General features: G+C 56.2%; 1 protein-coding gene across 1 annotated transcript; it reads left to right on the top strand.

Moving 5' to 3' along the window:
* Window positions 1-17141: 17141 nt before the first annotated feature.
* Window positions 17142-25970, top strand: ANGPTL4 (angiopoietin like 4). The gene is made up of 7 exons (XM_039566321.1): window positions 17142-17670; window positions 18005-18115; window positions 18588-18714; window positions 22975-23088; window positions 23174-23269; window positions 23570-23845; window positions 24403-25970. The coding sequence occupies exons 1-7, from the start codon at window positions 17158-17160 to the stop codon at window positions 24582-24584; spliced, it is 1419 nt and encodes a 472-aa protein (XP_039422255.1). The 5' UTR covers window positions 17142-17157; the 3' UTR covers window positions 24585-25970.
* Window positions 25971-26919: the final 949 nt, after the last annotated feature.

Below are 26919 nucleotides of genomic sequence, written 5' to 3'. Positions count from 1 at the left end.
AGGGGCTGGGTAGAGCCATGTCTCGGCAGGGCAAGGGGAACCTTGATGATGTGATGCCAATGCCACCATGCCCAGGCCCTGCTGATGTGGGGGTTTCACAGACACTGTCCATGCTTGAGCAGGGCTGGCCGGGGGTCTCGGCCGTGAGGGGAATGAGGGATGGGGCTGCAAAAGCTGCTTAAGGGATTTGAACTCTTAATCCCCATTACAAATTAATGTCCAAATCCCTGAAGTGGGGGAAAATCCCACCCCAGAAGTTCATTTCTCTTCAAAACAAAAAGAAACACAATCTGTAGCTTGTAGGACCAGCGGCCCAGGAGCGGGGCTGGCCAGGGTCACCCACAGCCCCAGGCCACCCACAGCCAGGCGCTGTTTGGGCTCAGCTGCCCTCAGCTCCCTCTGGGGACTGGGACATTTTCTTCCTCTCTGGCTGTTTCAAAGCCTGGGAACGCAGCTCGGGCTCTCATCCTGGTGACTGATCTTCCCTCCGCCACCTAGCCATTAGTGAGTCCCCAGAACCCTCCTCCCATATTTCGGGAAAATATTTCCCCTCTTCTGCAAAACAGTAGCTGGTTTGGAGAATGGTCCAGCTCCTGGGAACCCAGGCAGGTTCTATTGCTTTGAAATCAATTCCCATCTGAGGGCTAAGCTAATTTTACACATGACTTACTTTCACACCTTTAACAAGAAGCAGTTTCTTTCTCGATGAGCAGTGCATATGGCAGTTAACTTGATTATTGAACGAGTGAGAACATGCAGCACAGAAACTGCATTGGATACCCAAGGCATTGGAAAGGGTCTACAGAGAGGCATGGAAAAGTGCAAACATGAACATATCCAAACCCGCTGAAGCTTGCTGACAGGAATCACATCTTGTGCTAAAGCTGGTGAAAAAGTCAAGATGTAATTTAGTTTTAAAATCTGGCTCAGCTGGCCTTTCCCTGGCATTTCCTGCCCTTTGGCAGCAGTGTTCCGTCTGACCACAGCCACAGGAAGGTGCTGCACGGCTGTGGGGACGGGAGGACCCGCTGCAGGCTCAGAGTGCTGGGACACACGGGCTGGATTCTGCTCGTGCTTCACCTTTCTCTCCTTTCACTTCCAGTAGAAATCCCTGACACAGGGCACAGGGACTCCCACCGACTCCTGGTGTAGGAGCATTGCAGGGATTCTTGCTTGGAGGAGGATGGAGCTGCATGACCTTCACATAATGAGGGACTCTCCACCATTTGGCCACTAACGGGGCAAAAGGCTCAAAGCAAAGCTCCTTGGCCTGGCCATGCTCCTCTCTCCCTCCAAAGGATTTCTCTGTATTTCCACTCACCTCTGAGTAAAAACACATCTTGGGCAGGAGGCAGTGGGTGCTCAGAGAAGGAAGGGTCCATCACAACCCCATGAGCCCAGTGGCCATGGGATCTCCCTGCTGGTCAGACAGCACCAGCCCCAGCACCAGGTCAGGGTGGCCACAGCATTGTGCAACCAGGTTTGGAAATCCCAGGCAGGGATGGAGATAGCCCGTGGCTCTGCAGCCCATCCCAGGGCTGTGTCTCCTCCAGGGAAGGAGCTTTTTGGTGGGTCCCACCCAAATCCCGTGAGCAGCAGCTGCTGCATCACAGACAGGAGTTTTTCCTCATCATCCCTAGGCTGGATTAAATCCCCCCAGCACAGCCCCTTGCTCCCAGAGGCTCAAGGGCTTTTGCTTCTGCTCCTGTTTCTAGCAAGCTGCATGGGAACAGGCTCTTTGCCGTTATCCCAGCCCTGTCCCAGGACTGTGGGTCCTGCTGGTGGATCATTCCCAGACCTTGGCAGCATAGGAATTTTGCTGTAATTTCCTTGCCCAGGTGGTAATCGTAACGAACATCCTTGCCGCAAGGAAGCCCAGCACTGTCAGCTCGAATGACGCTTTAATTCAGGTTAATTAATGGATTCAGGCAAGAATAAACAAGCAGGCAGGCTCCTCAGAGCAGATGATGGAAGAGCTGAACCCGAGCTGACAGCCGCCCATGGGAGACGGCCAGTCCGGGGGTGTTGGGGGGGAACGCTCCTGCTTGAAGCTGCACGGGGCACAAACCCAACTTGTCCTATGTGGGTACCCAGGTCATCACCCCACGACCCCAAACCACCTGGCAGCAAGCAGAGAAAGGTCCCAGGTCAGCCCAGGACCTGGCAGGTGCCCAAAACACTGAGCCAGGCAGGTGTTTCTTCACAAGAGGTCTTTCCAGGATGTTCCCCAAATGCTGGGGGCTGTGTAAGTGCACCCCACCTCCACTGCATATGTCTGGGGTGGGCGCCTGGATTGAGCCCCAGATTTTTAATGAGGTATGATGTGAATTTACTCTGACGGGCCAGCAGCTGGGGCTCAGGACCAGACAAGCCTTCTAGGCCGAGACAACCTCCATGGAGCTCAGCTTTCTGTGTGCTCCCAGCACCCACCTCAACAGAGGTGGCTTGTGCCAACCTGCCTGTTGGCACGCCTACCTCCAGAGTATAGGACAAGCCCTAACGGATTGTCCTAAATGTTATGAGAAAACAGGATTTAGTGCCTGGGGAGGGTTTTCTTGTGCAGCAGTGCAGGGTTCTGGCTGGGATGGAGGAGGCTGCTGGGGCTGCACGCTGCCTGCCTGGGCTCTGTGCAGAGCATGCGTTACTCCTTCTTTTCCCTGTAAAACTGCTTCTGAGGGACACGCTCATGAAATATAAATGTGAGACCTGCTTTAGGAGGGCAGAGCCCGGAGATGAACAGTGGGTCTGCGCAGGCGGCAGCTCACAGCCCTTCCCATCTTAGCTGCAATTAATAATTTATGGTTTTCATAACAAGAGCTGTGATCTGAGAGCCCAAAAAGCCCTGGGGGCTGGCAGGGCTTACCCCACCAGTGCTTCACCTGCACAGACAGGCACTGTCCCCACAGCCCCCCACGCAGTGCCACACGGGGTCGGGCCACACCTTGCCATTGGCACAGGGGGCTGGGTCTGTTCCCCAGTGAGGGTGGATGGCACCGACTGGGAACGCGGGGCATGGGCCGGTGATGGGTTGGTGATGGCTGGTGATGGGTCAGTGAGGGGTGGGGACTCGTTGCTGAGGGGAGGGGATGGGTTAGGGGTGGTGGGTGATGGATGGTGATGGGTTGGTGGGGATGGGTGGGGATGGGTTAGGGACAGGTGGCAACAGATGGTGAGGGGTTGGTCATGGGTGGCAATAGGTTGGTTATGGTTGTTGACAGTCCCATAAAACTTTACAGTTTGGGGACTGTAGGGGTAAGAAGAGGGGTAATAACCTGCTGGGGACTGGGTAAATCTGAATGAAAACCGGTCTTCACAATCATCACTGGGTGAGAACCTCAGTTGCTGCAATGTCATTGTCTTCTGTGAGGAAGATGACCCAGAATAGTTAATTTTGAGTGAGCTGACACAGTCCATGCCCAGGAGATACCAAGTGCTGGGCCAATGTTCAGAGGGTTGGGGATCAGCTTCTGCCCATGCGAGGACAGCACTGAGCCAAGCTAGGGCGAGGTCAGCGACTGACAGATGGGACTGTAACACAAGTGTGGCTCCTGCAGCAATGGCACTCCCTTGCTGGAGGGTCAGGACAGGAAAGGGCTTCGAGGGGCCAAGGAGAGGAGATACAGCTCCAGGCAGGTTGCCCAAAAGGCAGGGCAGAGGTGTGTTGTCATACAGACAACACCACCACTTCCACGCCAGAGCCCTACAGCCTGGCTGCACATCCTCTGCCACTCCTGGGAGGAGAGTGATGCCGGGGCCACTATCACCCACTGTGCCCGGGGACACTGCCCTGGGTGTGTTCCCAGGCACAGACTGGCTCTAGGCCAGATGTGGGGGTGGCACCGGGGCCAGCTGAGGTGTCCCAGCCCTGTCTGGGCTGAACTTCCCCCTCCCGGCTTCTGCTCTATTTTCAGCTCAGCTGGAAAAAAACCCTTTGGAGTTGTTGTTTCTTCCTTTGTTTCCTAATTTAGATGGTCCCAAGGCTCCACAGGCAGATAAAGGCAAGCTTATTGCTTCTCTGTGTTTATGGCACTGCTGGAACACACTGCTCCCACAAATATTACATCAAGGGAGCGTGGGCAAGGCTCAGCGTCCCCAGCATGGCTTAACTCTCACCTACATCTGCCCATCACTGCTCACCTCTGGCACCCTGACATCGCACCCCTGCCGTGCCGCTGCTGTCTCCATCCTGGCTCCACCATGCTGCCTCTGGCAGTGCCAGTCCCTGCGTCACCCTCTGCGACAGCCGGTGTCCCCAGCTCCTGCTCCGAATCGTGCTGGTGCCTCAGCTCATCCCACGACTTGGAAGAGTCCCGGTGCCAGGTGCCACATGGATCCCACAGCTTCACACTGGCCTCAGGCCCTTCTCACGTGCCTGCTGTGCCCACAGGGAGTTTAGGGACAGCACCAAAAAGCCCCTAGGGAATCAGCTGACAGCCTCCATCTCCCCAACAGCTCTGCTCTGCCATCGGGGCAGAGAAGACACAGGGCAGAGCAGGTGCAGAGACAGGCAGGGACACCACAGGACCCCACTGAGCTCATCACACCGTCGGGAGTGGGGACCGTTCAGGATGTGGGTCCCTTGCACCCTGGAGACCTCAGGCTTCCCTTGGTCTTGGCAGCCACAGCCCAGTCAAAAATCATCCCCGAGGGGTGCTGGGATGGTGCCTGCAGCAGAACAGCTGCCCCTGCCAGCCCCGGGCTCTGCCAGGGGTGGCTGCGCTGTCCCTGGCTGGCAGGGCCGGGGCTGCGCTGCTGTTGCAATGGAACACGAGGCCCGGGCAGGGTTTGTTTGGCTGGGACAGTGGGGCACCGCCACGGAGCCCAGGTTGCATCATGCCAGCAGAGAGGGAAGAGTAGTGCCCAGCCTCCCTCTGCTCCATGGCCAGAGGCAGCTGCCATCGTGGGGGAAGGCAAGGGTGGGGGACAGGCAAGGAAGGGGAGAGGATGGCAGCAGAAGGGCAGGGGGGACAGCAGTGAAGTTGGAGGGTTTGTTACCTGCGTGAAAGCAGCTGGGGGTTAGGGGAACCCTGAGGCACAGGAGGGAAGGGCTCAGGGCTGGGGCTGGGCGTTTTAGTGGCTGTGCTTTAATGCAGCCTGACTTACCCACACAGCGCTGGTGGGAGAGGGATGCCTGTGAGACCTCTTCTGTCAACATAAGTACAGAGACAATGACATTGGGGATGTCAGGGTTTTTCAGGGCAGAGGTATGATGAGCCCCAAAGCCCCTATCACAAGCACTACCCTGGCATGCTGCCAGTGCCCTGCCTCTTTCCAGGGTCTGACAGAAAAATAAAATCCCTCTTTGTGGGATGGCCAGATAGCCAGAGATCTCTAACAGGGTGTGGTTGATGGGGCCCATTCTCCCTATCTCGAGTCTTGAGAGGTGGTGATGGTGTAAAGCCAGTGGAGTCAGATCCCTGGCGGTGGTTGGCACCTGGCAGTGTGTCCTTACCACCAAGACGTGACTAAAATGCAAACACTGGCCTGCTTGGTCTGGCTTTCCAGAGAGGTCCAACATCCCTGGCCAGTCTCACCACTTCTTCCCAGGCAAGGAAGAGACACCAGACTGGCACCGCCTTACCCAAGCTGTGGTGGTCACGCTGGGCACAACACTGACCACACGTGGCTGTGGAGGTGTCCCAGGCAGGCTGCATGGGGGCAAATTAAGGTTGTCTGTCACCACTGCAGGGGAGAGGGAAGTCTGTCCCCTCCATGCTCTGGCTCCATGGAAAAAGGGCATCATCATCCTCTGAAGTCAGCCTGGAGGCTGGGAAATGTGTCAGACCCTGAGCAGCAGCAAGGCCAGGGATACCTGGAGAGGAGCTGGACCTTGGGAAGTGGTAGTGTGAGGACAGCAAAGGAAATCAGAGATAGGGACAGGAAATAACAAATGTGAGTCAGCTGAGAAGTACATGGGCAAGGACAGCTTTGGGGAGCTAATCTGCAGGAGATAACGCTGCCAGGATGGAGGAGCCTTGGAGCTCATGGAAAGGAAGAGTCAAGGCACAGAGGTGTCTGAGACTCCAGTGGCCAACACAGTTCTTTGCATTACACTCAGCGACTTCCCCCTGGGAGCCGGGGGAAGCGAGGGATCTGACACCCAGCCTTGGGCACTCCGGAGAGCATGTACACTTTGGGATGCATTTCACAGCCTCCAAAGGCTTCCTTGAAATCCTGCACGGGGTGTTTAGCCCCTGGCAGACAGGACTAACTGTGGGTGCAGCCTGTCTGCTTTTAGTCTGGTGGAGATTAAGCTCTCCAGGGCCTAATGGCGATTCTTTTGGCAACCGTTCAGCAGGCCTTAATCCATCTTATCTCTGCTCTGAAAGGATGAATTAGGTGCCTCTCCAAGCGCTCAATGGGGAGCAGCAGTGGCAGGAGCTCTGGCAGAGCACAAGCTGCTGCAGGCACCCTGGGGCTGCCCTACATACGGCAAAGAGCCCCGGAGGCACCAGCTCGCAGGCAGGAGCCGGGGGGATCTGGGGGCTGGGGAAGAGGCAGCACTGCAGGATGGCCAGCACACTTCCCTGCACCCAGCAGAACCCTCTCACCTTGCTCCCCCTGCACATCCAGCTGTTGGCATCACCAGGAGTCTTGGCCTGAGTAATGAAGGTCCCGATTCCCTTGGGATGTGCCTGGGTATGAGCCAACAGCAGTGTCTTGGCTGGTGGGAAAGACTGGCAACAACATGACCCCACTCATCCTGTGCAAAGGCTCCCATGCCTGGACCACCAGTGCCTGTGAAGCCCATCCAACCCATCTGGCACCTAGGGATGCCCCTGCTCCCACAGTCCGGATGCGGTCAGGATTCCCAAGTGACAGAGAGGACATCATGGTCATGTGGAATGGTCCCATCATCCCACTCACCACTTGCTGTCAGACACAGGGACTCTGAACTTGCCTTTTTCAAACCTGTCCTGACATTGCTAATAATAACTGTGTTAATTAGGGAGCTCTTACAGCCCTGCATGATTCGTTCAGTCAGTTATGGGGAATATTGTCAGGGTAACGCAAATGAGGGGTGGCAGTCGCCTCTCCAGCAGCCGTCTGGAGTGCTGGAGCCATGTCTGAGACCCGAGGCACTCGCTGCACATCAGGGTGACCCAGTTGATGCCACAGGCAAGGACATGGCTCAGTCCCACACAGACGTTTGGCCCAAGGAGCCCCACAGTTGCTCGTGTCCATCCCCACCACAGGCACTCAAAGGTGCACTTTGGGGCGAGGGGCTGTGCCCCAGCTGGGCCATCTGCCCCGAGCCACCCAGCTGTCCCTGGCTCTTAGATGACTGCCCATCATGATGGCATCTTGCCTTCTCCAAGTCCCTTCCAAGTGAAATCAGAGAGGACAGTAACACTATCCATGGGCTCTGCAGAGCCTGAAATCTCCCACTTCTCTGCAACGAAGAGGTGCTGCAGTGGGTGGCTGGGGGCTTAATTTCTTTTTGGCTGTGGTATCCCTCAGGTGACAGATAGCCTGGTGGCTCACTTGCTCACCTGCCCACCCAGCAGGGGTTAGTGCCACAGCATGGCACTGGGACAGGGTCTCTCTGAGCCTGCCGGCAGGACTGGGTTACCCTGAGATCAGCTGGGACAGTTTGCAGGATGGTGAGAGATCCCCTGTGACATCACCTGGTCTCGTCCTGCATACACCCCACAGCTGGGAAATGCCTTTAGAGGGGAGGTTTCCTTCTTTTCCACGGCACTGTGAAGGTGGTGACGGGTTCGCTGCGGGGCTGCTGCCAGCCGGCGCCCATTGGTGCTGCCGAGGGGCCTGTCCCCACTGGATCACCCTCTCAGGGGCGGTTGTGGGTGGTGCCACCGCCCAGCATCACTGCCATCCACTGTCCTTGCTCCTGACCTCAGCCCTGTTTGCTTTGGACCAAGCTGTGCTGCCCATCAGTCAGTGTTCGAGGTGGCCGAGGTGGCCAAGGTGGCAGTGGAAGCTCTCCAGGCAATGCCAGGGTGACACCCTGGCCATCGAACCCAGCCCACCACACCAGCCCCCAGCCCACCCCCACACTGCATCAGAGGTTCTGTAGGGACCCCGGGCATTCCTCCTTCACTGGAGGGTCATGGGGGTCTTTGCTGGAAATTTTAATCAGTGTCTTGTTTCTCTCCTTGGCTTTAAAGCTCCTTTTTTCCTCTGGAAGAGGATAGGAATTAATTGAGCAAGAATTAATCAGAAAGCAGAAAGATGCAAATTTTCAAATGAGACATCAGGTGCTGCAGGTCCTGCCCTCTCTGTACTTTGGTTCCAACCTCAGCTTGTTCTGCTCCAGCCACTGGCAGCCCTCATGTCTATCCCTGGCTCAGAGCCCCACGGGAGCAGAAATCCCCTCTGCGTTGCGTCACCAGTTGAACTCCAGTGCATGTTGTCTCCAAAGTAACAAGCAGCTAAAATTGGTAGAAAGTTTGATCTGAGCCTCAGCCAAGCTTAATTTTTAATTGCTTCTAATTTCACTCTCTGGGCTGGGTTTGCCAAGCTGGGCAGAAAGGCCACAGGGGCAGGTGTGGGCCCGGTCACCTGCGGGCAGCGCTCTGCTCTCCCTGGTCTGGAGCCCTCAGCCGCAGCACTCTGAGGGTACTCAGGGCCCCCAGACCCGGGGGTCCAGCTCAGCTGCCTTGTCCCTGGCCCTCTGGGCTGCCAGACAGGCTCTCAGCTCCCCAAGAGACCCATTTATTGCCCCCATGGCCAACATGAGCCCCTTGACTGAACCAAGAAGGCAGTGGAACAGATTTTCAGCTTTTGGGTTTGTGTGTTCAAGACTATCATGGGGTGAGGATTTGGTATTAAATCCCAAACACCTTGTGGCATTCCTGAGCCCATTCCTGCAGCCTTTCCCATTCCATGCCTGCAGCCTTTGTCTTCCCATCGCATCCCTGAAGCATACCCCTTCCATTCCTTCCATCCCATTCTATTCCATCCCATTGCTGTGGCCTTCCCCTTCCCATTCCATGGTTGGTCAACCAGTCAGGGGAGCATTTCTGGCATGGAGACACACAGGGAATCCTACAGTCAGCACTCACATTCCCTGGAAGGCACCTCCTCTCCCAAGTGCCTCCCTGAGCAGGGATTATGAGGCCACATTCCTGGTGTTATTCATGGCTACCAACAGGGAGGTGAAAATCTGGCCCTGGCTCAGAGCCGCTGGAACTTTGCACAAAATCCCCAAACACGTTAGTCCTGTGCTGACACAGCAAACAGTTACTCAAATGGCAAAGGTCACTTTCCCCTTTCTGACAGCTATTTTTGCTACATGTCCTGAAGTCCAAGGATAAAGGAGATGCAGAGCCAGGCAGAGCTCCACCCCTCACACTAGCTCAGGGTGTTAGAAAGATTTGGGAGAGAGGAAGGAACCATCCTGGGGAAGAAGCCAGGAGGACAGTGTCCCTCCTACCTGGTCCTGCTGATGTCCCACAAAATCATCCCAAGGAGCTGAGTGGGGTTTGCAAACATTTACAGGATGTGGTTGTGCAAACGAGCATTGCCTGAACTGGCTGCACAGCTGGGTTTCACCAAAGCCCTGAGGCTGTGGTGAGGCTCTTCCCCAGAAAGTCATCAGCACCTCAGCAAGACTCAGCAGCGAATGGAGAGCAGCGAGTGCCAGCGGCTCCCAGCCCTGTGAGGTTGCCGTGTGTCACCAGTGGCTGGGAGCACCTGGGAACAGGCACAGGTGGGGGAACAGCCACGAGGCCTGAGCCTGGTGCTGGTGATGCCACAACCCATAAACTGCCCCAACTGGATGGTGCTGAAGGCAGCCCTGAGCCACTGGAAGGTCCAGCCCTGCTGCGATAGTGCTCTCCCGATGAAATTCCCATTTTCTGCGGAGTCCCGGGAGAGGCTGGTGACAGGGAGTTCCTGGGTAGCCTCGCACCGAGAGAGGGAACATGCACCAGAAATGCTGGTGGGCTTTCTCTGGTGGGTCCAGGGGAACTCCTGATGAAAGTCAGGTCCCCATCAAGGAATGCATGGAAAGTCATCCAGGGGGACTTGCCTGGGGCCACTCCTACCTCATGGGCAAGGGAACTGAGATGGCTGGGACCAACCCCTGACCTTTCTCTCCCCAGAGAGTTTCTCCCAAAGGAAGACCCTGCCCAGTCAAGGGCACTGATCTGAGTGGGTTTGGAAATGGCCACTTAGCAGGTGGGAACCACAAAACCACTGTTAAAAGTGACACTTCCCAGCACAAACCCTACTTTTCAGCTGGAATGGAGGAGCCACAATGCTCTATGGTCTCAGGTGATCACTGCCAGCTCCTGATCATGGAAACGTCGGCCACTTTGATTGACAGGAAACTCCCCATTTTGGACTCTTTTTTGGGGATGGAAGGGTTTTCTTGGACTCAGAATTTGCCTTTTCTCTGTGCTTTGCAGTGGGTAAACAATTTCCAGGTCCCCTGAGTGTGTAGCTGCATTCTTGTCTAGGTATTTGAATTTCCTTGTGTGGGGGATCACCAGATGTCAAACGTGGGCACCTCCCGAGGGCACATGCTCAGCTCCAGGTGAGTGAGGTGGTCCAACAGCAGCATCCAAGCTCAAAGCTCAGGTGCAGACTTGGACCCACATCAAGTTTCTTACAGTGCCAAGCAAAGCCCTGGGAGCAGAAACACCCGTCTGCCAGGTAAAAACCCCACAGCCTTTGTTTTTTTAAGAAATTCAAACTAATCAGATGCTGCTCTGTCCTGTCCTAGCAGAACCACTGCATGGCACATGCTCCTCTCTGACCTGAGGATGAGGAAAGCTGGATGTAGGATGCTCCTGCAGAGGTACTTGTGAGTGCTGGGTACTGGGTTCCAGGTGTGGGATGCCCCAGGCGAGGTATTCCATGGGTGCTGTGCACTGGGGTGGAAGGTTCTGGGTGCAGGATGCCCCAGGGGATGTATCTCAGTGCTGAGTGATGGATTCTGGGTGTGGGATGCCTCGGGGGAAGTACCTGTGAGTACTGGGTGCTGGGCAGCCCCCACTTGGGAAGCCGAGCCCAGCAGCAGGGACAGTGCTGCTGTTCTGGGGAGAGCTCAGATCCACCCCATGGGCAGCAAAACACTCGGTTTAGGAAACCAAGAATCAGCCAAAGTCCCTGTCAGAGCAAGGAAAGAGCCATGGCTGGAAATGGGGCCAGCTCTTCTCTCCCAGCCCTTCTGGGGATCTGGAGCTTCCTCAGCCACTGCTGCTGTTTTGCCAGCGAGGGGGATGGGAAAGGGGCTGCTGGGATTCTTGATGCTTTGGGGCATTTTCATCTGTTTCTTTTCAGGTTTTCACAGTTTTTTTCATCTCCCAGTGCCTGTATGTCCTGTGAGGCGGGGTGTAAAAATCTGGAAAAATCCAGAAGCCGAGCATGAAAATGCAGAAAAATCTTGACTAAAGATTAAGATATATTTCCCATTGGAAAATGCATGCAACAGACAAAGCCTTGTTTTCATCACTTTATTTTTGGTCTGCAACCAAAGGACCCTTCCCTTTACAGCAGGAAATATCCCCACTTCCCAGACGCAGCCCAGGCAGCGTTCCCGGACACTCCGTTACGCAGCTGAGCGCACGGTCTGGAGAGGGGGGCAGAGAGACGTCACCGCCACCTCGCCTGGTCCCTGCAGGCACAGCCCTGCCTGGCCCTGAGCTTCGGCCAGCAGAGCCAGACAAGGAACCCGAGCATCACGTTGTCTTAGTCACGAACCAAGCAGGGAGATGTGTGGGAAGAGGTTTGATCCCCAGCTGGGGTTTTTAGGATGGTGCCTCAAAATTTGCACGCTTTGCTCTTTGCTGCTGCATGAGGAATATGTCCCCTGTCATTCTCCCGTATAAAGCTCTGCTTCCTGGAAGTCTCTTCCCAGGAGGAAAAGCAGCTGTGGACCCATGGGGACAGGCAGAGATCTAGCAGAGCCCTTGTGGATGTGGCTGCTGCTGGCTGTGGGTGAGGAGCCCACAGAGCTCTTACCCAGCACTCGCCCAGCAGGGTGCTGGACAGGAGGGCACATCCCCAGGGGTTCTTGTGGACACCCATCCTGAATGTCCTGGAACAGCTAAAAACCTTCCTGGGCAGCAGAAGTGACCTGGCAGTTTTTCACACAACGCAGCCAAAAAAAGCTGTTCGTGTTGCGTCAGCCTGTGAGGGGCTGTGCCAGCAGGACAGAGGGGTCACGGCCGCCAGCAGATGCTGACTGATAAATGCCAAGCAGTGCCAGAGCTGGCTCTGTCCCATCACAGAGGAGGAGATGGTTGGCCTGGAGTGACAACAGGGCTGTGGATGAACTCTGTGGGCTTTGCTTGTACTTGCCACAGCGGCTCTCTCCTTCCAGTGCCTCTGGGCATCTCCTTTCAGAAACTATGAATGAAATGAAAGGATGTCCAGAAAGTACTGGAGAAATCCCTTGTCACCCTCATGCCCACCAAAGGCTCTACCAAATCCATTGTGTGCCACTAGCCAAAGGCTGCTGATAAAATAGAAGCCACCATTGTCTCACAAAGAGAGCAGAGACCAGTCCTGGTCCCTGTGGTCTGGCCCTTCCCACATGGGCCTATGAGCAGACTGAGTGTGCCAAGGGGTAGCCTCATCCCCAGGAACATGGAGCTCCCTGAGCCCTTAGCTGCAAGCTCAGCCAGCTGGAGTCCCTAATGTGAAACGCATGTTGGTTAAACTGAGAGATGACTGTAAAAAATAAGGGTCGGATTTCTCTGGCTGCGAAGCCTCCCACGTTACCCCAAGCCCTCTGGTTTCCTGCCTTCTGGCATGTGTGACCTTCTGCACAGTAACCCCGGTGCTCCCCACAGAGCCCGGGATGGCAGGAAGAATAAAGGGGAGTGAAGACTTGCATAACGTTCATCCAGGCTCGCCAGGAAAATGCGGAGGCTGCTTGGACCAAGAGCATTGCTGGCCTTTTATGTCGGCTTTTCAAACATGAAAACGGGCCTCCCTGCTCTGGGCTAATGGGCCCAGGACCTTCCCCAGGTGAGAGGGACCCCAGGGTGGCTGCAACCCTCACCCATTCTCTGGAGCCCTCAGAAGATACGGCAACCTGGGTAATTGCATCTTGCCTCACTTGGGCTGCCAGTGGTTTACCCAGGGCTGCCCCGTGCTGGCAGGGAAAGCCAGAGGAGAGAGGGTGGGAATGGAATCCAGGGACATGGCTGAGCTCCCAATGGAGCTGCTTCTCACTGGGGTGGACGGCTATGGCCAATTTTCCATCTTCTGACTGACCCTGCTTGGAAATTAATCTCTGCTCAAGAAGCAGCTGAGAGCAGAAGTTTTGGGTATCCTGTGACAGGGGTGAGAGGATGTCCCCAGCCCTGGGAAAGGATGAGGCTGTGCTCTGGCAACCTGTGCCACCCTGCTGTCCCCTCGGGGCAGTGAGGGTTGGGGTACAACCAACCTGGGCAGGTGGCAGGAGCTGCATGGCTGCTCTCCAGAGTGGGGAGTGACAAAGTCTGAGCCAGCAAACTTGCTTGGGAAGAGAGGGAATAGGTGACCTCAGGGGTGGGGGTTTAGCAAGCTGTTTGGCTGCAGGACCAGACCACGGTGTGCGATGGATGAATCCTTGGAGGACCAGGTGTGAGCAGAGACTGGATGGGGCACCCACTCTGTCCAGGAATGCTGCCAGTGCCTGTCTGGGCGAGACATGCTGCTGTGCCCAGATGGGGGCCAACAGGAAATCCGTGTTGGATGTTTCCTGACCTCTGCCAAATCAGAGTAGCTGCTCCTCTGGAAAACCTAAATTTATCCTTGAAGCCGTGACGATGTATTTCACATGTCCTAGTCCCTTTTACTGGAGTCTCCCTTATGTTTGCAATTTCTAACAACAAAGCAACACTGTGAGCATCCTTCCTATAAATCATCCAACCATCCCTCCCGGTGATGCGAGCCCGGGGCTGAGCAGCTGCAGGAATTCGTGCGAGTTCAGACCAGGCTGAACTTTCACACAGTGACCTGCCAGGTCAGCCTGGGAAGGAGTGGGATGTTCTCTGCCAAAAAGGCAGAGAACAAAAACACTCACCAGAGTCCACCCGCTCACAGCCTGACGTGCACGGAACAGGAACAGGGATGAGGACAGGGATGTGCTGCCATGAATGTGGGGCTGTTTGAAGGAGCTACTTTTGATGTGTACTGGTGATGCTGCCTTTCCTGGGTGTCTGAGCTGGTGGGGTTGTCTGAGCAAGTGTCTGGCTTGCATGGAAGAAGGGATAGGGATGGATATAGTGAGAGGAATAAGGGCAGGGATTGAAGGATGGGGGTGGGAGCATCCCTTGGTTCCTGAGAGAACCTCCACAGAAAATAACTTCCTCTGGAGTCTGCTCTTCCCTGCCCAAGGGCTCACCCCAGACACCCACAGAGAGCCCCGAGAGCCATTGTTGTGCCCTGCTGCTCCCTGTGCTGCTCTGGGTCCCAAGGCCACTGGGCTGGGGCAGTGTCTTCATGGGGTCCCTCCTGGGGACCTGCACAGGGGAAAGGCTCCTTCATCCCCTGGGACCAAACCTTGATCCTGCCCTGGCCCCAAGCCAAGCTGGGCAGCTGGAGCCCCACAGAGATTATGACCATAGCTCTTTTCCACACAGGACAGAGCAGGGCATGGAGAAACACCCCAGGAGCTCACACCCTGCTGGCCAGGCCGTTTTAAGCTCCATTTTAACTCGAGAGCACCCAGCTCTGTGGAGAACACCTTCCCATCAGCCTGTGGTCATTCCCAGCCTGAGGCAGCTCATGGCCTCTGAGGGCTTTGCATTTGTGTACTTCAGAAATTTTTATTTCTCAGGGCAAATTTGAGAAGTCGCAATAGGAAAACGCAGCCAAAGGAAAACGCATAAATCACGTGGCTTCTCAACAGGCCTTGGCTTCTCACATTCCCTCTCTCCTGCCACTGCAGAAAATAACCAGTGGGAACACGTCTGCTGCGGCACCCGGAGTAACCCTGTCATTTCCCAGGACAAGCTCCAGTGTTGGGTAACGGTGGGCAGGGAGCAGAGCTCACACAGGATTCATTTTGCCTGACATCATTCACCCACAGCAATAGCCAGCACATGAAACTGTGCTTCCCTGTTTGTCCCAGTGACTCGGGGGTTGGTGTTTTCCAGTCCAGAGGGCTCTTGGGGTGCCAAGTGCTCCAGCCTTGGGCTCCATGGGCATGACTCCTGCCAGCTCACTCCCTCCTGGGATGCCAAAAACCAGCAATGCAAGCTGAAAAGCAGAATTTTCATTTTTCAGATTCCACCGGGGAATTTTTGGCAGAGCTTTGGCTGCCTCTACAGCCCTACTCAGAGGTGGGGGGGTATGGTGGCAGATCTGTCCTTGGCAGAGGGGCCGTGACCTGTGAGGGGGCACAGGCCAGCCAGGGGCACCCCAAAGAGCCTTGCAGGGACCCCAGGCCCAGCAGAGAAGGTGGGGGGGAGGGGGGCGGAGGCAGTGGAACCCCCTCCCCATCACTACCACCCCTCTATGTCCCCAGCTCCTCTCTAGCAATAGTGTCAGGGGGAAGCACAGAGGGACCCCCCAAAACCACAAAGATGTGGAAAATGAAGTTCACAATTTTATTGTTTCTTTTTCTCCTGCAGTATTTCCTACCAGGGCTTTTTTTCCTCTTTCCTCACTTGAAAAATTCCTTCTGACCATGAAATAAATATGAAAACAGTGGCTGGCAGAGGGGGCTTGGGACTTTCTGGAGTGTGTGCCTGCTGGAATTTCCAAAATTCCTCTTTAACCTCCACGACTCCACCCTGAGCTGTTGCTGCTGGGTGCATTCTCTGAGGCCTCTCACCGTTCGGACAGCAGCAGCCTGGGAAATGTTCGGAGATGGCATGGGGACTCCTCGAAAGAGAAATCCTCCTGCCAGGCATTTTCGGACAAGATGAAAAGCCTTTTCCTGGGGCCGTGCCTGAGCTGCAGGGCTCCAAGCAACAGCAGTGGGATGCAGGCAGAACTGCTGGGGGCTTGAGTGGAGAAGCTCGGCCCCGGAACCCACTGCAGCCTTGGTCCCAGGGGGCTCACGTCGGGCAGACCCAGTGAGCAGTGGGAAGCGGGGACTTGGCTCCAAAATCCAGAGTAGGAGGAGAGGCAGCTCCCTGCTCGAGGCTGCGCGGTGCAGAGCAGGGACAGAGCGCTGGGGCAGCAGGAGGAAGCGCCCCGTGGGGAGGGAGCAGAAGGGCTCCATCTGCTCCAATCGGAACAGAGCCGACAGCAGCTCCATCACGGTGTGTGAATTCCTTCATGGAGAGAAAACACAGACACTCGAAAATCCCTTTAAGGCAACGGAAAAAGACAGAACAAGAAGGAAGAGCCAGAAACCAGGGTCCAAGACGCTGGCAAATAAAATAAGATGCACATTTTTCACAGGGAGTGATTGAAATCTGTGGGGGGAGGGTAGTGAGGGATGGATATATTCATCCTTGTTGCTCGTGGAGACCAGGAATGTTTAGAGGAGTGAACATTCTGCTTCCCTCAGGTGTACAAAGGAGCTGACCCCAAGAATGCCCCCTCCCCAGGGTTGGCAGCACCCACCTGTGCCAGGCCAGGATCCCCCAGCAGAGCCCTGTGCCCACAGTGGGCACCTGCCCTGGGGCCCCAGCACCCGCTTGGGCAAGGCCTGGGAGCCCTGCGCCACAGGGTCCTCCCGCCCCGGGGCCAGCAGGTCCCAGAGGGGCACGGCCTCTGAAGGTGACACGGGTGCATCCACAGGGGTGGGGAACCAAGCATCAGGGCGTGGTGCAGATCAGGGTCCCCAGTGCAGGATGAGGGGCAGGACAGTCAGCAGGGCTGGGATAGGGATGGGAACGGGGATGGGCGTAGGGTAGGGATTGGAATGGGGATAGGGACAGGAAAGCAGATGGGAATGGGGACAGGAATGGGAATGGGATGAGGAGGGGAATGGGGGCGGTAATGGGGGCGGTGATGGAGATGGGGGCAAGGATGGGGACAGGGATGATGAGGACTGGGACAGGGATGATGAGGACTGGCATAGGCAGGGCTCAGCGGCAGGGACCAAGGCTGCCCCGGGCGGGGGCGGACAGGACCCGGAGCCGGCGGCGGATGCGGGGCCCGAGCCGCGGCCGACGGGGAGGGCGAACAAAGCGGCGGGGCCGGGTGGGCGGGGAGGGGCCGGTGCGGGGCCCTCCCCGCCACGGGGGCATAAAAGCAGGGCGGCCGCGGTGGCGCGGGGAGCGGAGCGGAGCGGGCACGATGCGGCTCGGCGGCGCGGCGCTGCTGCTGTGCGCGGCGGGGCTGGCCGTGGCCCCAGCGCCGGCACCGGGGGCCGAGCGGCGGGCGGCGGCGGCGGGAGCCGGGCGGGAGCGGCGGGCGCAGTTCGCCTCCTGGGACGAGGTGAACGTGCTGGCCCACGGGCTGCTGCAGCTGGGGCACGGCCTGAAGGAGCACGTGGAGCGCACCAAGGGACAGCTGCGGGAGCTGGGCGGGCGGCTGAGCGCCCACAACAGCTCCCTGGGGCGGCTGCTGCGGCAGGCGCGGGAGGCGCAGGAGCGCGGCGAGCGGCTGCGGGGCAGCGTGCGGGAGCTGGAGGGCCGCGGCCGGCAGCTGCTCAACCTCTCCGAGGCGCTGCGGCAGCGGCTGGAGGAGGTGGCGGCTGACAAGGACGCGATCCAGGGCCGGCTGGAGCGGCTGGAGGGCCGGGTCCGTCTGGCGCTGCAGGCGCGGCCGGCTGGGAACCAGAGCGTTCGGGACTTGGGGGCGCTGCAGGTGAGCGCGGGGGGCACCGGCATCCACGGGGGAGTGGGCTGGGAGGAGCAGACCGGCACCGGCCGGGGGCAGCGGGATAGAGAGCACCCGACACGCCCCTGCCACTGGCACCGACGCGGGGAGCATTGGTGGGGGGACACTCCCCAGAGCCCACCCGCAAGGGGACACCGAGAGCGATGGGGGAGCCGACTGCCCCGGGACATCGGGAGCAGCGGGTGGGGATCAGCTCCAGGGGAGCGGAGCGGTCCTGGGGACACCGGGAGCACCCTCCCGGGAGTGTCGCATGGGCAGAGCTTCCCGGAGCTGTGGGGCTCACCTGGCTCTTCCCCCGCAGTCCCTGATGGATGCTCAGAACCTGCGGATCGAGGAACTTCTGCAGAAAATCAAGCAGCAGCAGTACAAGCTGGACAAGCAGAACCTACAGATTAAAAGCCTGCAGAGCAAGGTGAGTCCCTGTCCTGTGCTGCAGCCCCCAGCCTGGCCCTGCATGCTGTGGGCACCCTGGTGTGAACACCCCTGCTGTCCCAGCTCTGGTGGCTGTGCTGCTGCTCCCTGGCTTTGGGGACCCCAAAGGGGCCACAGCTCTGGTCCCTGTGCTGCAGTGATGTGAGGGTAGCAACCTGCAAGCTTCCAGAGAGTTTGTGTGGAGCAATAGGAGGAACTGGTGGGTGGGTACAGCCTCCCTGGACTCTGCCTTTGCATTCATCTGCAGAATAAAGTAACTAGAACGGGTGTGAAAAACCACAATCATTTCTGGCTTTGCCAGGACTGGGTATTTCCTATTCCTCGAGGTTTCTAGGCAAGTTCAGCCCCATCTCTGGTCACGGGGAGTGGCTGGCCAGCTCCCCTAAGTAATGGGGTGGAAAACAAGCGCAGATGAAACTGTTCTGACTTGTGCATTTTTTTTTTTTTTTTAGGTCAATCTACTAATTCCCCTACACCACAACAAAACACAGTCCCCAAAATGGAAGATAAGCCTGAAAAAGAGCCTCAACCTCACCAACCAGAGTCAGAATAGCAGTGGGGAGCCCGTGCAGACACAGAGTGAGTATCTGCTGGTGCTGTCCTGCTTGTCCATGCCAGAGCAAACCTGCAGCAGTTGTAGCTTTTTGGAAACAAAAGGTTCATTTGTCCTGAGCCAGGATGTGAGATTTGCTTGAAAAACTGGAGCTTGGGAGTATGGCCAGAGTGAGGGCTTCTGCACAGGCAGAAGCCTTCTGGGACAGTGTTAGTCCAGCAGGAATTTAGGATTAAAGAGGCTTTTTTCCTGCCTGGTGTTAGGAATGCAGTGGGGAGCAGACAAAGCCTGAGAGCAGGTATTTGTCAAGAAGAATTGGCAGGTGGGGGGTGAGGAGAGGAGGGTCTCAGCTCTTCTAAGTTAGCTCTTATTCATCTGCTCACACTTCACCAGGCAGGATCTGTTTTCCTTTCTGTGGGAGGAGGGGAGGGTTAGGGAGTCCTGGCCTGAGAGCAGAGCTGTGTACTTTTGTATCCCTCTCCCTTGGCTCGTATTTAAGAGCTCATGCATGAAACGCAAGTGTCTCAGCTTGCACTATCCTTAGCAGAAGGTGCTGAGTTGCAGTGGCTGCTCACAGCCCTGGGAAATGTGCACTGGAGCAGGCAAGTGGATGCTGCATCTGCAACTCCTGGCTCTGCCTGGAGCATCTTCTCTGGCAGCAGGGCTGGAGGGGCTCCTGCAGAGCAAAGGGCAGCAGAGCGGGTGTCCCCAGCTGCGCCAAGTCCTGCAGCCTCCCTCCAGACGGGAAGTGGTGTCCCCACAGGGTTTGTGGGCCAGGAGCAGCTGCTGTCGTGTTGTGTCAGCTAGATCACAGTGCTGGCTCTGCCTGTGCAGCTGTCTGGGGATCTTCAGCAGGAGCCAAAGAGAAGCCAGGCAGGATGAGGAGGCATGGGGAATTCCTGCTCAGGGCCTGATGCAGGGATGGTTATAGGAAAACACATGGTAATTCATCTGTGGAGCTGGGAGCTGTCACTGGTGTGTCTTAAAGCTGCGTGGGCAGAACAAAGGGCTTGTCCACATGGACAAAAAGAGAGGTGGGGTATGGGGCTTTGAACTCCTCCTGGTGCTCAGCTCAGTGGGGCTGTGCAGGGTCAGCCTTACTCAGAGCAGCACTTCTGAGCCAGGAAACTCTCTCAGAACTTCTCTCCCCTGTTTTTTTCCAAGCTCTGCTTTGTGACTTGCCTGCAGTAGTGTGTGCCATAGAATTGTTTGGGTGGGAAGGGACCTTTAGAGGTTATCTAATCTAACCCCCAATTCTACTCTTGGGGTATGCTGAATATGGGGTGCAGGGAGATGGGTTGGGACCTTTCCTACTTGCTAGTGCAGATGTAGGCTGTGCTGGCTAATGCTGGCTACAGAAATGTTTGTGATGCACAGTGGAAGGCAGCAAGAGCTACAGCCAGCCCCCACGGATGCTGTGCGAGCTCAGCACCTTCCAGTGCTGCACTGTCCCTGATGGAGAGACCCTGGGCATGCCGATTCTGTCCTGCCCAGCTGTGAGCTTCCCCTTTCCTTTCCTAATCCCTGATGTTGGTATCACTGACAGAAAACAAATTGGCTTCCTTTCATTAGCAAGTCGAGAGAGTTGTCTGGCAAACCTTAAAGCACACAGGCTGGCCCTGTGCCCTCTGCCTGGGGAGGCTTGTGGCTGCCTTCAGAGCAGGGGAGTGCTGGGGAGGCTTGTGCTGGCGGCTCCCGGGCTATTGTCAGGCAGAGCCCGGTGCCGGCGTGGCCCTGGGGAGCGGCGATGAACTCCACCAGCAGCGCTTGCAGAAAGACCCTTTTATTTGCATCCAGCAAACACAAGTTTTTCAGGGCTGGGCTGGCGTGGGGCCAAGCATGTGAAAGTTGAAGGCTCAAAGCTGCCTGGAGAGTGAGAGGTTTAATAGCTTGCAGAAAGAGGATCACGTCTTTGGGCAGGGCCTGTGCTTGCTGGCAGCCAGCCGAGTAGGGGAAAGGTAGAGCCCTGCTCACGTTCTCCCCATGGCACTGAGACTCCAAAATAATGGGGTTGGGTTGGGGCAGGAGAGGGGGAGGCAATGCAGGCAGCTCTAGGCATGCCCTGCCCTCCCTGCAGATGGGTGTTTAATACCAGGTTAGTGACCTCCCCTGTGTCATGGCTGGAAATCCTGTTGGGTGAACATAGAGCCTAAGGCAGCTCCAGTCTTGTTGTCTTGCTTGGCTAAATAAAGGGGGAGGGAAAAGAAAACACAGGAGCAGTCAGGAGGGCTTGTTCTGCTGGTGCTGTTCGGATGTGCAACATGAACTGGAACTAACAAGCATGTTCCTCAAACAAAAAGATTGAACAGGGACTGTTCAAGCAGCTGCATCTCGTTCAGCTGCTGGAGAGTCCCTGTGGCACCAGGGGAACAGGGATCGAGTGCAGGGAGCGCAGCCAGGGCCCAGAAATGAGAAACAGGCAGGGATGGAGTTGACTTGTGCATGCTGGGACTACTGAACATCTGCCTGGCACCATCCCACTGATGCTGGAAGATGCAGTGGGAGAGGAGGTGAGGAGCTTGGCAAGCCCAGCACCTTCCTGCCGTGGCAGTATGAGCAGGGGCCTCTGGCTGGGGGGTTCCTTCCTCTGAGCCTGGTTTGCTTCTCTGCCTGCATTGGCCCAGAAAGTGGGGCTATTCGGGATGCACTCGGCCCCTGCATTGCTGGGGGCTCTGGGTGGTTTCGATCCTCGATGCACAGGGCACTCAATCCCTGTGTCATGGGTTCAGGGTAGGGCTGAGGCACAGCTTGTCCTGTGGTGCACTGCTGGTGGCACCAGTCCTGCACTGGCATTGCCCTGGGGGTGTGAGGGATGTGCCACGAGCTGCGCTGGCTGTGGGAGAGGGGCTGCCCCTGCCGAGGAAGGGAGATTTTGTGGGGGGAGGGGGAGGCAAAGGGAGGGATATGTTGGAAATGGGTGAAAGGTGATGGCAGGTGTCGTATTTCTGTCTCCTGGGTCCCCCCTGACCTTTCTTCCAGTTGGGGCTCTGCTCTTCACTCCAGTGCAGTGTCAGGGCTCCCCAGCACTCAGTGAGGGTGGAATGGGGTGATGCTGCGCAGGGGCTGCTTTTGCTCAAAGCACCTTTTTTTCCCCCCTGCATCTGCCCCCCGGAAGGCCCTGGCTGTTGGAGGAAGCCCTTCTCCCTGCTGCTGCTCCTCTGCATCATGGTGTCAGCTCTGACCCTGGGGCAGCTACTGCAAGGGGACCCCCACAGCCAGCGCCCCAGCACAGCCCAGGGCTTGTCTTGAGGTTTCTTTACTCGTCTGTCTCAGGGTCATGCTGGCAGCAGCTGTGAGCCAGGGTAGCCAGAGCTACAACCCATCCGCTCTGGCCTGGGGAGAACAGGCCCCCTTTGTCTGGGGGTGACTGGGGCACCTGTCCCTGCTGACAAAGAGCCCCTTGACTGCAGGGCAGCCTGGGGATGAAGTCCCTGCACATCCTCCTGTGGCCTTCTGACTCGGGTGTTGTAACAGGTTCCCCATGCCTCATCTCTCCCAAGTGCTGTGGGTGGTGGTTCCTGGATGGACTTTTATCAGTGCTGTTGAAATGGTGCTTTGCTGGCAGCTCTGGGCAAAGTCCTTGCAGGGCAGAAGGAGCAGTGGGAGTCCCTGGGGACAGAGGGGGACAAGCTGGGGGCGGCTTCACCCTGGGCAATCCACTCCTGTGAGGAGCTGGGGCTCCCAGAGTCTACCCCCCCCCCCCCTCCTTGCCTCGGTCACTGTATCTTGGAAAAAGGGTCACCCCAGCCTGGCGCTGTGCCTGCTGGTGGCAGATTGCCCAGCAGGACGTCTGGGTGGGGCCACCACAGTTGCTGGGAGAAAGAGGTCGTGTGCTGGATGCTCAGGCACGTTCCTGCTGTCAGGACCCTGTCTTTCTTTCTGCTCCTGAGACCCCTTGACCCTGTTTCAGCCTCATGTGGGATGGGGATGCTTGGCCCTGGCAAGCTGCTCCTCCCTGTGGGTGTAGCGGGAACTGGGAAGCTCCTCCATCCCTCCTCGATGGGGAACCTTGCTCTCCAGCCGAGGTCACTCCAGCCTGGCCCAAAGCCTGGCTTCTGCCTTGGATGAAAGCCCAAGGAGCTCTGTTTGAATAAAAGGGAAGATGTGGGATCACAGCATTTAAAGATGCTGAAGTCGGGGGCTGTGTCCAGAGCCGCAGCCACTGCTGTGCACGGCTGGCCGGGCTTGTGGCCAGGGCTGCAAGTGCCAGGGCCATGGTAGGAGCAACCTGCTGAGGAAGTGGGGTTTGTGGCCATCTCCTCAGTTGCTGTTTCCTTCCCCTGCAGAGCTCCCAGAGGGTTGCCACCAGCTCTTCCTGGCTGGGCAGCAAAGCAGCGGCATTTTCCAGGTGCAGCCCGCAGGATCCCAGCCCTTCAAAGTCTACTGCGACATGACCGCAGGTAAGGCCGTGCGGTGTCCCGCAGGGCTGGGCAGGGTGCTCTTGTAAATGGTAACCCCAAGGGACCGTGTTTTCCCTTCCCACAGAGGGTGGCTGGACAGTGATCCAGAGGCGCATGGATGGCTCTGTGGACTTTGACCAGCTGTGGGATGCCTACAAAAATGGCTTTGGAGACCTTCGTGGTAGGTGGATGATGGTGTCTGTGTTCTCACTGCGGGATAAGGGAAGCTTAGGAAAAGCTATTCCCCTTGCTGGCCCCTGGAGCTCATTGTGCTGGAGCACAGGCATGGGCTGAAGAGGGGGCGACACTGCTTCAGGGGGAGGGGTCCTTGATCTTCCTGATGTGTCCTGCAGGTGCCAGACAATGATTCAAACACTGCAGCATCCTAGGTTGTCTCTGTTTGTCTTTGGAGCTTGCTCACTTCTCTGCTTTTCATGGCATGTGTGTGTCCCTGCAGCCAATGTCATGAGTCTTATTTCAGGTGACTTCTGGCTGGGCCTGGAGAAGATACATCACCTTGTCCAAGAGGGAAAATACAATCTCCTGATCGAGCTGGAAGACTGGGAGGGGAATTCCCAGGTGGTTCAGTTTGTCTTCAGTCTTGGTGGTGAGAGCACAGCCTACACACTCAACCTGCTGGGCCCTCTGTCTGGAGAGCTGGAAAACGCCATTGGGGAATTCAGGCAGCTGCCCTTCTCCACTCGGGATCGTGACCATGACCTTAAAACTGACACAAACTGTGCCAAACACCTCTCAGGTCAGTCTGAGGTCTTCTATCCCAGTATGTGCACTTCCCTTTCAGCCCTCCACTGTCTGGTGGTGGTCCAGTGGGACGCAGACCCTGTGGCATTAGACCCCTCTGCTGAAGGAGCCTGTCTTGTCCCCTACTTCCCTGGGACAGCTGTTTCTTTGGGAGGAGCTGTGCAGGGAGCCAGGAGGGAAGCTGAAGTTGGGGGAGGGTTCATGGTTCAGGTCTTGGCCCAAGCATCTGTCCTTATAAGAGCTTTGTTGTCTGCCACTTTGCTTGGAACCTTTACAAGCAGAGCAGAGGCCTCCCCTGCCCTGGCTGCTGAAGGGTTGGAGGGGGTTTTTCGCAGAAGAAGGAGCAGCCTGGATTTGTAGATGCAGCCTGAAGTCATATAGGATCTGTGGAAGGTTCCCCTGGTGCATGGGACTCCTTGAGTGTGCATGAGGTGTCTTGTAAGATCCCAAAGCCCTAGAAAAGTTGGGGAAATGGGGGCATCAGCTGCCTTGAACCTGGGTTTTTCTGTCTGGAATTTCTGTGAGTTAAAATTCTCTTCATTGCCTTTGCAGGTGGCTGGTGGTTCAGCACCTGTGGCCATGCCAACCTCAATGGGAAGTACTTCCGCTCCATCCCCCGGCAGAGGCACGAGCGCAAGCAGGGCATCTTCTGGAAGACGTGGAAGGGCAGGTACTACCCCCTGAAGTCAACTATCATGAAAATCCAACCTGCAGCACTGGAAGCAGAGCCCTAAAATTCCTACTTGAGACTTTCTCTGTGGAGCATGGACCTGAGCTCCATCACTTGGTGTTTACAGAAAACAATCCCCCCTTCCTTGGTTAGAAGCCCTCTAGAGGCACAACATTGCTCCTCGCTAAAAGTAAAACAGCTCTGTGTTGCCAAAACCCCTGGATGGGAGCTCCCAAACCTGAAGAGGAGCCACCAGGAGGGAGATCCACCTCCAGAGCATGCACGAGGGTCTTCTGACCTGCCGTGTGCTGCTGTGAGAAGTTCAAATTGTCTGGTGCTTTCTATCCTGTCTTAACATTTCTGTACTGTGTTGATGAGCTGGGCCTGGGGCAGGTGGGGCACGTGAAGTGTCTCGCTGCTCTGGACCACAGCATTGGGTATGGAGTCTTGCTGTGTCCAGTCTTTCACTGTTGTTCCCAAATGATGTCCCACATACCCTCCTGTGAGAGCCCCTGGAGCCTCCTTCCCTTGCTGGGTCTGGGGCCAGTGAGCCTCAGGCAGCTCCATCTGTGCAGCCCCTGTCCTCCTGAGGTACAGGGCTTGGTGGGAGGGCTGAGGGTGACCTGTGCAGAAGGGGACCTCAGGCTCACTTGCCTTCCCTTTGAAGACCTGTATTTCTGGCTGTGCTGGAATTTCCTGGGAGCTGGGAAAACTGCTTCCAGCTCTAAGGTTGATGGGTGAGATCCTGCAGCTGGTTGCCTGAGGGGGCAAGGTCCTGGGGAGCTTTGTCTGGAGCTCTGCCTGGAGCCTGCCAGTGCTGCTGGGGGTGGGTAGGACGAGCAGTGGGACAGCACAGATACAGAGCAGTGACTGTCCCTTGGTGGGACCAGCCCTGCTGTCACTGTCAGCCCCCCAGGAATAGGGGCTGCCTTCTTCCACTAGACCCCTCATGCTTTGCAGAGTGACTGGACCTGTCCCCACATGTGTGTCCCAGCACTGCAAGGCCAGGGGACGGCAGGGTTTCTCTGCAAGAGCCACAACTCATCAGGTGTGTACCATGATGTGTGGCATCACCTCTGCCTTTGGGGTGGGTGTCTGGGGAGAGGTGGCCAAAACAGGTCCCTGAAAACTTACAGGCCAAGCTGCAGTCTTGGGGCTTCCCAAGCATCCTGCCCTATTGAAGTCATATTGACTACTGTGCTAGAGCTCCTAGCTGCTAAATACTGTACATAGTTGTTTGTAGGATGTTGGACCTTTTTGATGAATTCTGTGTTTCGATTTGTTTTCATATTTAAATGCAGTGTTAATAACAATGTGGTGTAATTTATAAGTGTTGATGCTGGAAATGAAAGCAAGTGTAGTTTGTGTATTTTAAACTTTTTTTTGTACTAAAATATCTTTTCTGAAGATGTCTTTTAATAAAAACAAGCCTTTAAGTGTCCTGCCTGGATTATTTTCCTGATGGTTTACCTGTGGCAGGTGTGTGGGAGCATTGTGAGGACTCTGCATTTGAAAACTTCCCTTGTTGGAAGTGTGACCTGAGCACTCTGCTCCCTTCTGGCCTCCATTTTCAGCTGTAGCCTTATGGAGCTCTGAGAGATAAATTGCTGCTTGAAGTTTATGGGCTCCTAAATTTCTTTTCTTTGTGGAAATTAGGCTGTGGGGCAGCAAGTTTATAAGTGCTGATGTGTTGGGTTTTCTTATTCCCTGATGGCAGACCTTTGCATGAAGGGGATATTCTGTGGAGGTGGCTGCAAAAGCCTGTGCCAACTCTTCAAAAATGAGCAGAGGCTGAAGGTCTGGGTGCTCCAGGCTCATCAAAGTCAGAGCTGATCAGGACAAGCCCCACCAAATTAGCAGCCTTTTGCCTGCTTATACCACATGTGTGTAGTCATCTCCAAAAGCATTTATTGTAACTTCTGGGGTGTGATTATAGATGTAGGAATGAAAGGAGCCAGGAATGGAGCAGGGGCCTTTAAGGTGATGGGGGTAAATTCCAGCAGTGCTCCCAATACCATATTTTTTTTTTCTCCAGCTCCAATGTACTAGAGCTGGAGAAAAGCATTAGGTGCTTCTCTGGCTGGTCAGGGAAGGAAGAGAAAAACTCTTTGTTGCAGGAAGAAGAGATGAGTCTGCTCTAGTCCCCTGAGCAGCTCTATAAATACCTGATGTACCTAAATATGGCCCCAGCTCCTGCATCTGTCCTGCTTCCCGGGGGGGAAATCCCAGGGTTAATGATAGCCCCAAGCACAACTGTGCAAACAGCCCATTATACCCAGCTCTGTGCTCACTCCTGCATTCACAAATGCATTTTTAATATTCCCTTTGCTTAATTCAAAACTTGCTTAGTCCCCTAGTGCAGCAGCAGATACTGGAGTGCATGTTTTAGTCTGGATGCC

The sequence above is a fragment of the Corvus cornix genome, chromosome 28, assembly GCF_000738735.6.
Source record: "Corvus cornix cornix isolate S_Up_H32 chromosome 28, ASM73873v5, whole genome shotgun sequence".
Taxonomy (NCBI): domain Eukaryota; kingdom Metazoa; phylum Chordata; class Aves; order Passeriformes; family Corvidae; genus Corvus; species Corvus cornix.
Note: the sequence above shows the minus strand (reverse complement) of the source record. Positions and strands in the feature narration are given on the sequence as shown.

Excerpts from the sequence above, each read along its gene's own strand:
- ANGPTL4 (XM_039566321.1), top strand. The coding sequence starts at position 17,158 with ATGCGGCTCGGCGGCGCGGCGCTGCTGCTGTGCGCGGCGGGGCTGGCC. Across the intron at positions 18,116-18,587 it reads TTAAAAGCCTGCAGAGCAAG|GTCAATCTACTAATTCCCCT; the intron begins GTGAGTCCCTGT and ends TTTTTTTTTTAG. Across the intron at positions 23,089-23,173 it reads CTACTGCGACATGACCGCAG|AGGGTGGCTGGACAGTGATC; the intron begins GTAAGGCCGTGC and ends CCCTTCCCACAG.